At 37.8% G+C, this 13,409-nt stretch overlaps 1 gene segment (V, D, J or C); it reads left to right on the forward strand.

The window, feature by feature from the left end:
* Nucleotides 1-5,647: 5,647 nt before the first annotated feature.
* On the forward strand, nt 5,648-6,242 carry LOC127687777 (Ig heavy chain V-III region J606-like). The segment is given in 2 exon segments: nt 5,648-5,807; nt 5,908-6,242. Coding segments are annotated over 2 exon segments (381 nt in total).
* Nucleotides 6,243-13,409: the final 7,167 nt, after the last annotated feature.

Below are 13,409 nucleotides of genomic sequence, written 5' to 3' on the forward strand. Positions count from 1 at the left end.
ATATTTAAGATGTCATCATTTATTCATGGAGAAATCTTGGGAGAAACAAGAAATCTTGCTTATATAATTAGATATATCTATATATCCATAAATCGCTCATTGTTATTACAGGATATATGGACATCTTCGATTACATAAGGAAAAATAGCTACAAGTGAGTCTTTGTTCTCTTATTTGAGTACTTAGAAAAGGTTTGCTAAAGAAACTCCTGGCAGAACTGATGATTCCACACTGTACTACACGGGTAATGGGAACCCAAGAAAAATTTCAAGCAGGAAGGAACACATGCAGAGATTTGTGCTAATTTTGATGTCCAAACTTTTGTTTAAAATATTCCCCTCATGAAAACACATAACCTGTGTAAAACACAAGTATTACCAAAATGAACATGTTTTCATTGCTGTTTGTACATAGTATCTCCTCTCTTTCTAATTTATAGGTTTACTGTACATTACCCTTATTATGTCACATATTATATTGTGTAAGTGGACACTTTCTCACAGGAACAAAATGAATTTTATCATGGATGGTAGCAAGGTGTTTTACCACCAAGATCGGAAATTCCTGGTACCTTAGTGAATTTTACAGTGATCCTCAGGACAGAATATGAATCTAATTGTTATTTTCCTGTGAATTCATTTACCTTCACATAGTTCATTCATGACATTCCACTTCCTCCTCTTCCTCCATCTCCTCCTCCTCCTTCTCCTCCTGCTCCTCCTCCTCTTTCTGTAATAAGCTAATGTATTATTTCTTCTCACTCACAGTGTATCTTAGGTGTTGCTCAGGTTGGGTACCTGGAGAAAGCAGGGACAGCCACATGTATCTGCTCCATCCCCATTGGCCAAGGCTTCTGTGTAATAAGGGGATGAAAATGAACAGGAGGAGTCTAGTACTAAACGGACTAAATTATGACATGAACATAGAACCGAATTTCCTATATTTGAATAGACCTAGACACCAGTATGATAAGCCACTTCTGGGCATTCTACAGATTGGATGCACCATCATACTATGACATCTGAGAATACTTTCCAGGGACCTGTGATGTGTGTGTGTGTGTGTGTGTGTGATATTTATGTATGTATCATATATATATATATATATATATATATATATATATATATATATATAATAGAGAAATATAGATATTATGAATACACATGAAGCTGAATCATCTTGGAGTGTTTGCCTGATGGATATCTCATCTTTCTATTACTGGATTCCTCTTACATCATCATATTATCTTCTATAAATGATAGAAATAGTCCTCATGCTCTCCTCAGCACACTGTTACCACAGAAAGTGAGTCCTATGACTGGTTAATGATTTGAGTACAATCCACACAATCATGGAAAAATATCAATTAAATATTATTTCATCAGTATATCTATTGTGTGTAATTCCTGTGTTGACTGTGTTCCACAGATATGTTCTCTTCAGAGCAGGAAATAAAAGCCTTAAATTTGAGCCTCTCCTTCATACTTTGTGTTCCTCAGAGAATTTGTTTCATGTCAACCCTATTAAAGGTGACTGATTACATTGTAATTCACAGATATAGGAACATGGGACAATAATATTATGAGACAACCTTCTATCCTTCAAAGTTATTTGTCCATTAACTGTCAGTGTACACAGTGTACACATCTACAAAATATCTTGAATAAACGAGAGGTTGAATTGATTTCTCAGGTTCAACAGTTTAGTTATTCTATGAATTAAGAAAGAAAATATGCAGCTCACATCCCAATGAGCTGGATGGAAAGACTGCAATTTAAGAAGCAAAACAATTAGTGTATCCAGTGGATATTGTAGCACTTATGAGTTTTATAATAATTTGGTTCAAGAGAGAGAAGCAATGGAGGGAGAATTGGGGTAGACTTGCTTTAAGGGGTGAAATTGGTTAAAATACATAAAAAAACTCAAGGAAAAAATGTTTTTATGAAACATGGCACTATTAGCAATAAATGCATACTAGTAATAAAAGATGGTACACAAATGGTAAGCAATTCAAAATTCTTTCACCATGAGAATGCCACAATTACGCTGATACCAAAAACACGCAAAGATCCAACAAAGAAGAAGAACTACAGGCCAATATCCCTTATGAATATCGACACAAAAATACACAACAAAATTCTTGCCAATTGAATCCAAGACTACATCAAAACGATTATTCACCATGATCAAGTAGGCTTCATCCCAGGGATGCAGGGATGGTTCAATATATGGAAATCCATCAATGCAATCCACTACATAAACAAACTCAAAGAAAAAAACACATGGTCATTTCATTAGATGCTAAAAAAACATTTGACAAAATTCAGCATCCTTTCATGCTAAAAGTCTTGGAAAGAACAGGAATTCTAGGCCCATACCTAAACATAGTAAAAGCAATATACAGCAAACTGGTAGCCAACATCAAACTAAATGGAGAGAAACTTGAAGCAACCCCACCAAAATCAGAGACTAGACAAGGCTGCCGCTCTCTCCATGTAAATTGCTTGAAAATTTTCCATTTCTAGAATTTTTCTGATGGTAGTAGCAGAAGAACATGAATAATGGTAAAGCCTTGTATAATCATTTATGATGAATCCTGGATATGATTCTCAGATAACTGTGGGGACAATAAGTCAAGCAGATTTCCCTCTTCTGGAATGACAAGAATCCTTTATGAAGGAACCACATCAGGGCATTTGAAAACCAGACAAATTCCATGGCACACAGACTTGACTACTGTTCATATTGGTTCTCAGACTTCGCTGGAGACTCAGGTCATGGAAATTTGTACTATTGACTAGCGACCCAAGATGAAAAAATGACCTCACCTCTCACTTTCAAACCTAAACACTATTGGAGATTTGTGATGTCTATAATTTTTTTTTTACCACAAACACACTACTGTGACCAGATTAATTAAAATAGATATCATTTTCCAGCAAGATTTGGCTTTTTAAATAAATGTTGTTTGAGAAAAGTCAACACACAGAAAATTCCCATTACTTCTCTTCTTTGGCTTTAAATAGCTTCAAATAGAATTCTAAAATTCATAAAAATGCAAAACAAGAAAAAGAAATTATTTCTTATGTGAATATAAACTATTTTTCCTTTACACTTCCTGTCTGGCAGAATTTTCCCTGGTTAGGTGTGAAGCAGTGTTGAGGTTTGCCAGTATTTGTAAGGTGTGAAAACCACAGACGATTATACTTAGGGCAAGGAGTTGCATGAACAATAGAATAACATGCAAAAACAAGGAAATTTTGTTGAACATGTGACAGCATGCACAGGTGTAGCTCAGGAAAGGCACATAAGAAGAGCATGCTTTTGAAACCTCAGAATTTTGTTGTTGTTGTTGTTGTTGCTGTTGTTGTTGTTGCTGTGGGAAAGGATAGGCTAATTATCAAAAATAATTTTTTAAGATTTTTGGAAACCCAAGTCCCTGAGAAATTTCATTTGATTCACATCATCTCTAGAAAAAAAAACATATTTCTAGGTGTTTTATGAAAGAATTTGATAATACTTTTTGTACATGATTTGAAAGCGGATATAATTTATCTTTTACTTTTCATATTTGTATTTACACAAGATATACCGCTATGAATGGGGAAATCTTACAAAGTCTTCACCCTAGGCAAATCACTAAAGCCTACTAAGAAATATGCATGGGTGTGTGTGTGTGTGAACAAAAGTTAGTAAATAAGAAGTCTGTGTATCTGAAACAGAGCCAAGAGTGTATATGAAAGGGTTTTCGGGGTGGAAAATGAATGGAGTAAGAGCTAGAATAATAACAAAATCTCAAAAAATATGAGAAAATGAATTTATTTCTCCAGTTGTGCCCACAATATTCAAGGGATTACTACTTCATAAGAGGGTACCTCAATTTCTTTTCATTTTTCTTTTTTCTTTTTTGGTAATTTTTTTGGATTTTTTTTTTTTTGAGACAGGGTTTCTTTGTGTAGCTCCAGCTGTCCTGGAACTCACTATGTAGACCAGGCTGGCCTCAAACTCAGAAATCCGCCTCCCTCTGCCTCCCAGAGTGCTGGGATTACAGGTGTGCACCACCACCGCCCGGCTCACAATTTCTATTTGTGAAACTTGTTTGAGGGCTACAGTCTTCTTTGTCCATCCTCTTGTTTTCAGGTTCTGTTAGAATCCTTGTCATTTTACAGCACACATTGTACTTGTCCTTTCTTCCGTTGTCTTACACAGTAGCTCTCCGGGTTTGTAATCTCTATTTGAGTGTGCTGTGTTTAGTGTGTATTCATGAGGTTTCTGGAATAAGAAGGGACAGAGGCTAATTTGATATTCTGTAAAGATCCTGGAGAAAGAGAGCAGGTAGTTAGGAAGAAAATGAACAACCCCTTTCTTATGTTTGGGGTGGATGATACTGGGTTAGTCATGCATTGGACATCACAGTGAGATGAGATACTACAGTAGGTACGAGGCCTATACAGTGTAACAGAGAGATGGCTTCCCAGTAGCTCAGAGAAGCAGGTCCACAGAAACACTGGGTGGGAAGGAGAAAATCAAACTGACATGATGGGGAGAGGTTCACAGAGAAAAGAGAGAGTCCTGAAGTATAGAGGAGCAGGGCCTACCAGGTGGTGAGCAAAAGGCAAGTCACTGAAGTGTTTGTGCTGAGATGGATTTAGTATGTAAACTAAAATCCTAACTGGTGCTTCAAGGACATCACTGCAGCACCAAGTAGGCATGTAGGTCTAGAAGTAAGTGGTGCTGTGGGGAAGGGAGTTTTTACACAGCTGTGCACACCTTAGTGATAGACAAGAGGGGGCCCACACAACGATATTGATGAGGTGAGTCTCACAGGAGTTATATGTAAATACAGATTTTCAGCATATTTTTGTTGTTCAATGGTAATCTGAGATAGGATTTGTTTTACTTTTATTTAATCTTATTTTTTCACTCCATATTTAATTCACCTCCTGGTGGATAAGAAAGTTCAATACAGGAGAAACTAAGTAATAAACACAGACCTTCAATGTGTGTGGATTTTTTGAATCAAGAAACAATCTCAGGTAAAACTGACATTTATTTTAGGAAGTCCCAGCATTAAATTTTGAGCTTTATGCATGCTTTGCTGCAACTCTGAGCTTATGTCTTCATCCACATTTTGCTACTTCAATTTAATGTAGGCAGTCATGATTCACTGAAACATTTAAAACTCTTCCTTAATTCAAAATCATAACATTTGTTTTTTTCTTATCTTATTTGCCTATGAATTAATTTTATGTTTCTGCCCTCATGGTGCAAGGGTTTGCACAAAAGAGTGAAGCTGCAAATCTGTGGTACTATATGTAACTAGAAATGCATTCTAAATAACATTCCTTTTATTTTACTATTTGCTTCTTTTATTTTTTGAGATACAGTTCACAAAGCCCATACAAAACTCAAACAAGATTACAATCTGTCCACAGCTTACCTATCCTTGATTAGCTTAGAATAAACGCAGAGCTCAGGCATGCAAAAAGTTCTCTGTCAACTGAGGTGCAATTCCAGGAGAGTAAATGATACATTGATGCTATAATTCCACTTCAGCCTTTATTAATTCTTAGACATCTACACTAATATTTGAGTCCTCTATGACTGCCACCCCTGAGCTCATGATATAGCAAAAAGACATGCAAATAATGTTCCCCTCTGCTCATGAAAAGCAGCCATGATCCTAGAGCTCTGACAGAGGCACCTAACTCTAGACTCACAAATCTTTCCATTCAGTGATCAACACGGATTCACATTCACGATGGATTTGAGACAGAACTGTGTTTTTATTGTTCTTATTTTAAAAGGTAATTCATAGATAAGAGATATTGAGTATGTGGTGGTAGGGAGTAAGGGGGAACTGAATATTTTGACTGTTCACTGACAATATATTCTCTGTGTTTGCAGTGGTGCAGTGTGAAGTGAATCTGGAGGAGTCTGGAGGAGGATTGGCGCAACCTGAAGGGTCCATGAAACTCTCTTGTGCAGGCTCTGGGTTCACTTTCAGTGATGCCTGGATGGACTGGGTGCGCCAGACTCCCACGAAGGGGCTGGAGTGGATTGCTGGAATTAGAAACAAAGCTAATAATTATGCAACAAATTATGCGGATTCTGTGAAAGGCAGATTCACTATCTCAAGAGATGATTCCAAAAGTAGTGTCTACCTACAAATGAACAGCTTAAGATCTGAAGATACTGGCATTTATTACTGTACGGGGCACAATGAGAAGCCTTCATTGTGAACCGAGACACAAACTCTCCTGCAGCAGCTCTCACGGCCAGCAGGGGGAGCGCAGTGGACATGGAATCCAGCGAAAGGGCTTATTGTGTAAATGGACCTGGGGAGGTGAGGCATCTTTCAGGAATAGCTTTCCTTTCTATAAGATCTAGATTGGGCTCCATGCAACTGAGCCAGTCAGTATCTGAAAATAGAAATGGTTATTTCGGTCTCAAGCTGATTCATTTCTTAAATTCTAATACTTTTTTTTTTTTTTTCTGGTTGGTTGTAATGTGCTGCTTTCATTTTTTAATAATGGACTCTCAGAACAAAATGAGCAACTCCTTATTCCATACTCACGCATGTTTTTTTTTTTTTTTCTGAATGCACTGAAAACCATTTTTTTTTTTATCTAGGTCTTGCTGAGCCCTCTGATTTTATAAAAGGAAAGAGGAAAGTGAGAACAGCTAAGGTAATCATACTCATGACATCTTTGAAAATAGCCACCTGTTAAACCATTTTTAACAATGGTTCTATTGGTTGGCTCCAGAACAGACCAGATAAGCAGCGCCAGTACACAAAGATATCCCAAGTCTAACATCCCTTGGGATGCAGCCCTCCAGGCTTCTGCCTGCCCCCAGGGCCTGGGTACCTCTTCGAGCTGTCTGTGTGCCAGTGCTGTCCTGGGCTGTTTGTCTTGCAGAGTGATCAGCACTTGGAGGGCGTCTCAGCGGCGTCCTCCCTTTTCACTCCTGGATGGACTGGACAGGCAAGACCAGGTACAGAGAGACAACCCAAATATAACATTGCTTCTGCCAAGGCACACCAGGGCTCCAAGGGCTCCCAAGAGAAGGTCAGCCCATCAGAAATCTTTGCCAGGGGAAACGCAGCCAACCAGTGGTGTGGAAATAGACTTACAGGTTCATAGGAGGTTCAAGAACCAGCCAGTGACAACAGGACCAACAAACGCCAGAGATTAGCAGATGGCAAAAGGCAAACCTGGCAACATTACTAACAGAAATCAAGGCAATATGGCAGCATGTGAACCCCATTCTCTAACAACAGCAAGTCCAGGATACCCCAACACCCACCAAAAAAAAAAAAAAAAACAAACAAGATTTGTATTGAAAAATCACTGGTCATGATGCTGTTAGAGGAACACAAGAAGGACATAAAAAATATCTTAAAGAAATACAGGAGAACATGAATCAAAAGGTAGAAGCCCTTACAAGGAAAACACAAAAATTATTTAAAGAAGTGCAGGGGAATATGGATCAACAGATAGAAGCCAATAACGAGGAAACACACAAATCACTTAAAGAAATATAGGAGAACTTGGGTCAACAAGCGGAAGTCATGAAAGAGGAAACACACACAAAAAAAATCTATTAATGAATTACAGGAAAACACAAATAAGTGAAGGAATTAAGCAAAGCCTTCCAGGATCTAAAAGCAGAAGTAGATCGGAGAATGGGTGGAGAGAAGAAGGCTTATGGGACACATGGGGATGGGGGAACTGGGAAAGGGGAAATCATTTGAAATGTAAAAAAAAAAAAAGAATATAGAAAATTAAAAAATAAAAACAGCAGTAGAAACAACTAAAAAATCAGAAAGTCAGACAACTTAATAGATAGAGAACTTTGGGAAGAAATCAGTAACCAGAGATGCAAATATCAACAAAAGAATACAAGAAATAGAAGAAAGAATCTCAGATGCCGAAGATACCAGAGAAACCATTAACTAAAGAGTCAGAGAAAATGCAAAATGCAAAAACTTGTAACACAAAACATGCAGGAAATCCAGGACACAATTAGAAGACCAGACCTAAGGATTATAGGTATAGATGAGAGTAAAGATTTACAACTTAAAGGGCCAGCAAATATCTTCAACAAAATTATGGAAGAAAACTTCCCTAACCTAAAGAGAGAGATGCCCATGTATATACAAGAAGCCTACAGAACTCCCAACAGACTGGACCAGAACAGAAATACCTCCTGTCACATAATAATCAAAACCCCAAATGTACTAAACAAAGAAAGAATATTAAAAGCAGTAATAGAAAAAGGACAAGTAACATATAAAGGAAGACCTATCAGAATTACACCAGACTTCTCACCAGAGACTCTGAAAGCTAGAAGATCTGGGCAGAAATCATGCAGACTCTAGGAGAACACAAATGCCAGCCAAGACTACTGTAGCCAGCAAAATTCTCAATCACCGTAGATGGAGAAACCAAGATATTCCATGATAAAAACCAAATTTGCATAATATCTTTCCACAAACCAAACCCTACAAAGGATAATAGGTAGAAAACACCAACACAGGGAGGGAAACTACAGCCTGGAAAAAGGAACATAGCAACCTTCTTTCATATATATGGCATTTCATCTGAAAGCAAAAGAATATACCTTTTTCTGAGAACCTCATGGTACCTTCTCCAAAATTTGCCATATAATTGGTCACAAGACAGACCTCAACAAATATAAGAAGATAAAAATATACTGAAGACTCCTATCAGATCACTCTTGAGTAAGAGTGGTGGTCTTCAATAGCAACAAAAAGAACAGAAAGCCCACATACACAGGGAAGCTGAACAATAATCAATTCAATGATAACTTGGACAAGGAAGAAATAAAGAAATTAAAGACTTTTTTAGAATTTAATGAAAATGAAGGCACAGTATACTCAAATTTATGGGACACAATGAAATCAGTACTAAGAGGAAAACTAATAGCTCTGAGTGCCTCCAAAAGAAACTTGAGAGAGCATACACTAGCAGCTTAATGGCACACCTGAAAGTACTGGAAGAAAAGGAAGCTAATTCACCCAGGAGGAGTAGAAGACAGGAAATTATCAAACTCAGGGCTGAAATCAATCAAGTAGAAACAAAGAGAACCGTACAAAGAATCAACAACACCTGGAGCTGGTTCTTTGAGAAAATCAACAAGATAGATTAACACTTAGCCAGACTAAACAAAGGGCACAGAGACAGTATCCAAATTAACAAAACTAGAAATGAAAAGGGAGATATAACAACAGAAAATGAGGAAATTAAAAAGAAATCTGATTCTATTACAAAACAATTTCCTAGACATATACCAAATTCTAAAATTAAATCAGGAACAAATAGATCAACTAAGCAGTCCTATAACCCCTAAAGAAATTGAAGGGGTCATTGAAAGACTTCCAACCATCAAAAGCAGAGTACCAGAAGGTTTTAGTGCAAAATTCTATCAGAACTTCAAAGAAGACCTAACACCAATACTCTTCAAACTATTCTAAAAATTTGAAACAGAAGGAACACTAGGCAACTTGTTCAATGGCGCTAAAATTACACTGATAACAAAACTACACAAAGATCCAACAAAGAAAGAAAACTTCAGGCCAATTTCCCTTATAAATATTGATGCGAAAATGCTCAATAAAATTCTTGCCAGCTGAATCCAAGAACTCAACAAAATGATCATTCAACATGATCAAGTAGGCTTCATCCTAGGGATGCACGGATGGTTCAATATATGGAAATCCATCAATGCAATCCACTACATAAATAAACTAAAAAAAACATGGTCATTTCATTAGATACTGAAAAAGCATTTGATAAAATTCAGCATCCTTTCATATTAAAAGTCTTGGAAAGAACAGGAATTCAAGGTCCATACCTAAACACAGTAAAAGTTATATATAGCAAATCAGTAGCCAACACCAAACTAAATGGAGAGAAATTTGAAGCAATCCTACTAAAATCAGAGACTAGACAAGGCTGCCCTCTCTTTTCATATCTTTTCAATATAGTACTTGAAGTTCTAGCTAGAGCAATTAGAAAACATAAGGGGGTCAAAGGGTACAAATTGGAAAGGAAGAAGTCAAACTATCACTATTTGCAGATAATATGATAATATTCTTACGTGACCTAAAAATCTCGACCAGAGAACTCCTACAGCTGATAAACAACTTCAGCAAAGTGGCTGGTTATAAAATCACCTGAAGCAAATCAGTAGCCTTCCTATAAACAAAGGATAAGCAGGCTGAGAAGGAAATTAGGGAAATAAAAACCTTCACAATAGCTACAAACAATATAAAGTATCTTGGTGTGACTCTAACCAAAGAAGTAGATGATCCATATGACAAGAACATCAGGTCTCTGATGTTCGAAGAAGACTTCAGAAAATGGAAAAATCTTCCATGCTCGTGCTTGGCAGGATCAATATAATAAAAGTGGCTATTTTGCCAAAAGCAATATACAGACTCAATGCAATCCCTATCAAAATCCCAACTCAGTTCTTCATAGAGTTAGAAAGAGCAATTCTCAAATTCATCTGCGATAACAAAAAACCCAGGATAGCTAAAACTATTCTCAACAGTAAAAGAACTTCTGGGGGAATCAGTATCCTAGACATCAAGCAGTACTACAGAGCAACAGTGTTAAAAACTGCATGGTGTTTGTATAGTTACAGGCTGGCAGATTAATGGAAGAGGATTGAAGTCCCAGAAATGAACCCACACACCTATGGTCACTTGATCTTTGACAAAGGAGCCAAAAACATCCAGTGGAAAAAAGATAGACTTTTCAACAAATGGCGCTGGTTCAACTGGAGTTCAGCATGCTGAAGAATGTGAATTGATTCATTCTTATCTCCTTGTACTAAGCTCAACTCCAAGTGGATCAAGGACCTCCACATAAAATCATATACCCTGAAACTAATAGAAAAGGAACTGAGGAAAAGTTTTTCAGTTTTCAGGAAAAGTTTTCCTTGAGGACATAGGCACAGTGGAAAAATTCCTGAATAGAATACCAGTAGCTTATGCTCTAAGATCTAAAATTGACAAATGGGACCTCATAAAATTACAAAGATTCTGTAAGGCAAAGGACACTGTCAAAAGGACAAAATGGCAGCCAACAAATTGGGGAAAAGGTCTTCACCAACCCTACATCTGACAGATGGCTAATATCCAATATATACAAAGAACTCAAGAAGTTAGATTCCAGAGAGCCAAATAACCCTATTAAAAATTGGGTACAGAGCTAAACAAAGAATTTTTACCCGAAGAACTTCGAATGTCTGAGATGCACCTTAAGAATTGTTCTGCATCATTTGTCATTAGGGATATGCAAATCAAAACAACCCTGAGATTTCACCTCATACCAGGCAGAATGGCTAAGGTTAATATCTTAGGAGACAGCAGGTGTTGGAGAGGATGTGGGGAAAGACGAACATTTCTCCACTGCTGGTGGGAATGTAAGTTGGTACAACCACTCTGGGAATCAGTCTGGTGCTTCCTCAGAAAACTGGGCATGATACTTCCAGAGGACCCTGTTATACCCCTCCTGGACATATACCCAGAGGATTCCCAGGCATGCAATAAGGACACATGCTCCATGATGTTCATAGCAGCCTTATTTATAATAGCCAGAAGCTGAAAAGAACCCAGATGTCCCTCAGTGGAAGAATAGATACAGAAAATGTGCTATATTTACACAATGGAATACTACTCAGCAATTAAAAACAATGAATTCATGAAATTCTTAGGCCAATGGATGGAACTTGAAAATACCATCCTAAGTGAGTACATTCTCAAAAGAACTCACATGGAATTCTGTTACTGATAAGTGGATATTAAACCAGAAGCTCTGAATTCCCAAGACACAACTCACATATCAGAGCATTTCCAAGAAGAGAGAAGACGACGGCCATGGTCCTGCAAAGGCTTAATTCAGCAATGTAGGAGATTACCAGGACAGAGAAGTGGGAGTGAGTTGATTCTGGAATGAGCAGAGGGAAGAGGTCTTATGGGATTTATGAGGAGGGGGGAACCTAAAATGGGAAAATCATTTCGAATATAAACAAAGAATATTGAAAATGATTTTTAAAAAACAGGTTGGACCTCCCTGCAGGAAAAGCATTCAGGCAGACATGGTGCTCTAGAAGTAACTGAGAGTCCTACATCTTGATCTGAAAGGCACTTGGAGAAAACAGTCTCTTTTGCAGTAGTAGGAACTTGAGCACTAGAAGCCCTCAAAGCCTGACTAGACAGTGATACTCTTCCTTTAACAAGGCAATGTAGCAGGGAAATATTTCAAAAACACCCGCCCCATCAGCTCTCCAAGATCGGGTGCCCAGACCTTAATTGTTCAAACCACCAATTCCTTTGATCTGCAGGTTTCTAGGCCCACAATGTCTCTGGCCACTTAGCCTCCACAGGGCTATTTCACTTGGCCACAGCTCAGTTAACTTTCTGGAGGGAGTCCTGCACCCTCTCCAGCCCTGCACCTACGACTTCCAAATACCCAGTAAATCATGCCTCTTAATATTAAATATTTAACCAATTGTATTTATGAATATGAAACTCACAATTACGAGATGCCAATTTACAATAAAAGTTGTATCCCAATATTTCTAACCTCTTAAAACACCAGAAATATGTTTGAATCCATTTTGAATCTCCAACATCCCATGTAGTTCACTCCTCCTGTATTTATGTGCCCTCATTTACAAATCCTAACACTGTCCCATATTTCCCCATACAATCACTGTACTGATGCCATTGGATAGGAAAGTTCCTGCAACAAGGCCGCACCTATTCCAACAAAGCCATGACTCCGAAGAGTGGCTGTTCCCATGGGCGAAGCATATTCAAAGCACCACATTTTTTACGTAGTTAAAAAACCTGCTCAGTCTGTCAGTCAGTATAATGTTACTTGTGTGAATGATTTCAGGGCTGACCAGTTGATATTGGATAATCAAATGGTGTGTGTGTGTGTGTGTGTGTGTGTGTGTGTTTTATAGGAGAGCCATTTTACACTCAGCATTTGTCTGTTGCTTGTGATTGGCTTCTATTTCTTTTTAGGGTTAGAGCCTGTTTGACTTCCCTTCACCCACTGTGTATTGTCTATTGTTGTTGTCTTTGAGTAGTATTGGTGAGACTGTAACTGCATATTAGCTAAACTACATGTTGAGTTAACTAAAATCCCAAACAATAAGGCCAACCTAAGGAGTTTTTCTTAGTTACATTGTTTGGGGGTAGAAATATATGGGCTATAGCATTTGGATGATGCTGCTCCTCTGAGTGCTGCCTTCATGAAAGACACGGATATAGGTAACTTTGGCTTTTTACCTACTTTCTTCTCCCTGGGACGTTCATGTATCTACCTCTGAACTATTTCTTAGGTGATACTATAGTTATTCAGTAT

This window comes from Apodemus sylvaticus, chromosome 6 (genome assembly GCF_947179515.1).
Source record: "Apodemus sylvaticus chromosome 6, mApoSyl1.1, whole genome shotgun sequence".
NCBI classification, from domain to species: domain Eukaryota; kingdom Metazoa; phylum Chordata; class Mammalia; order Rodentia; family Muridae; genus Apodemus; species Apodemus sylvaticus.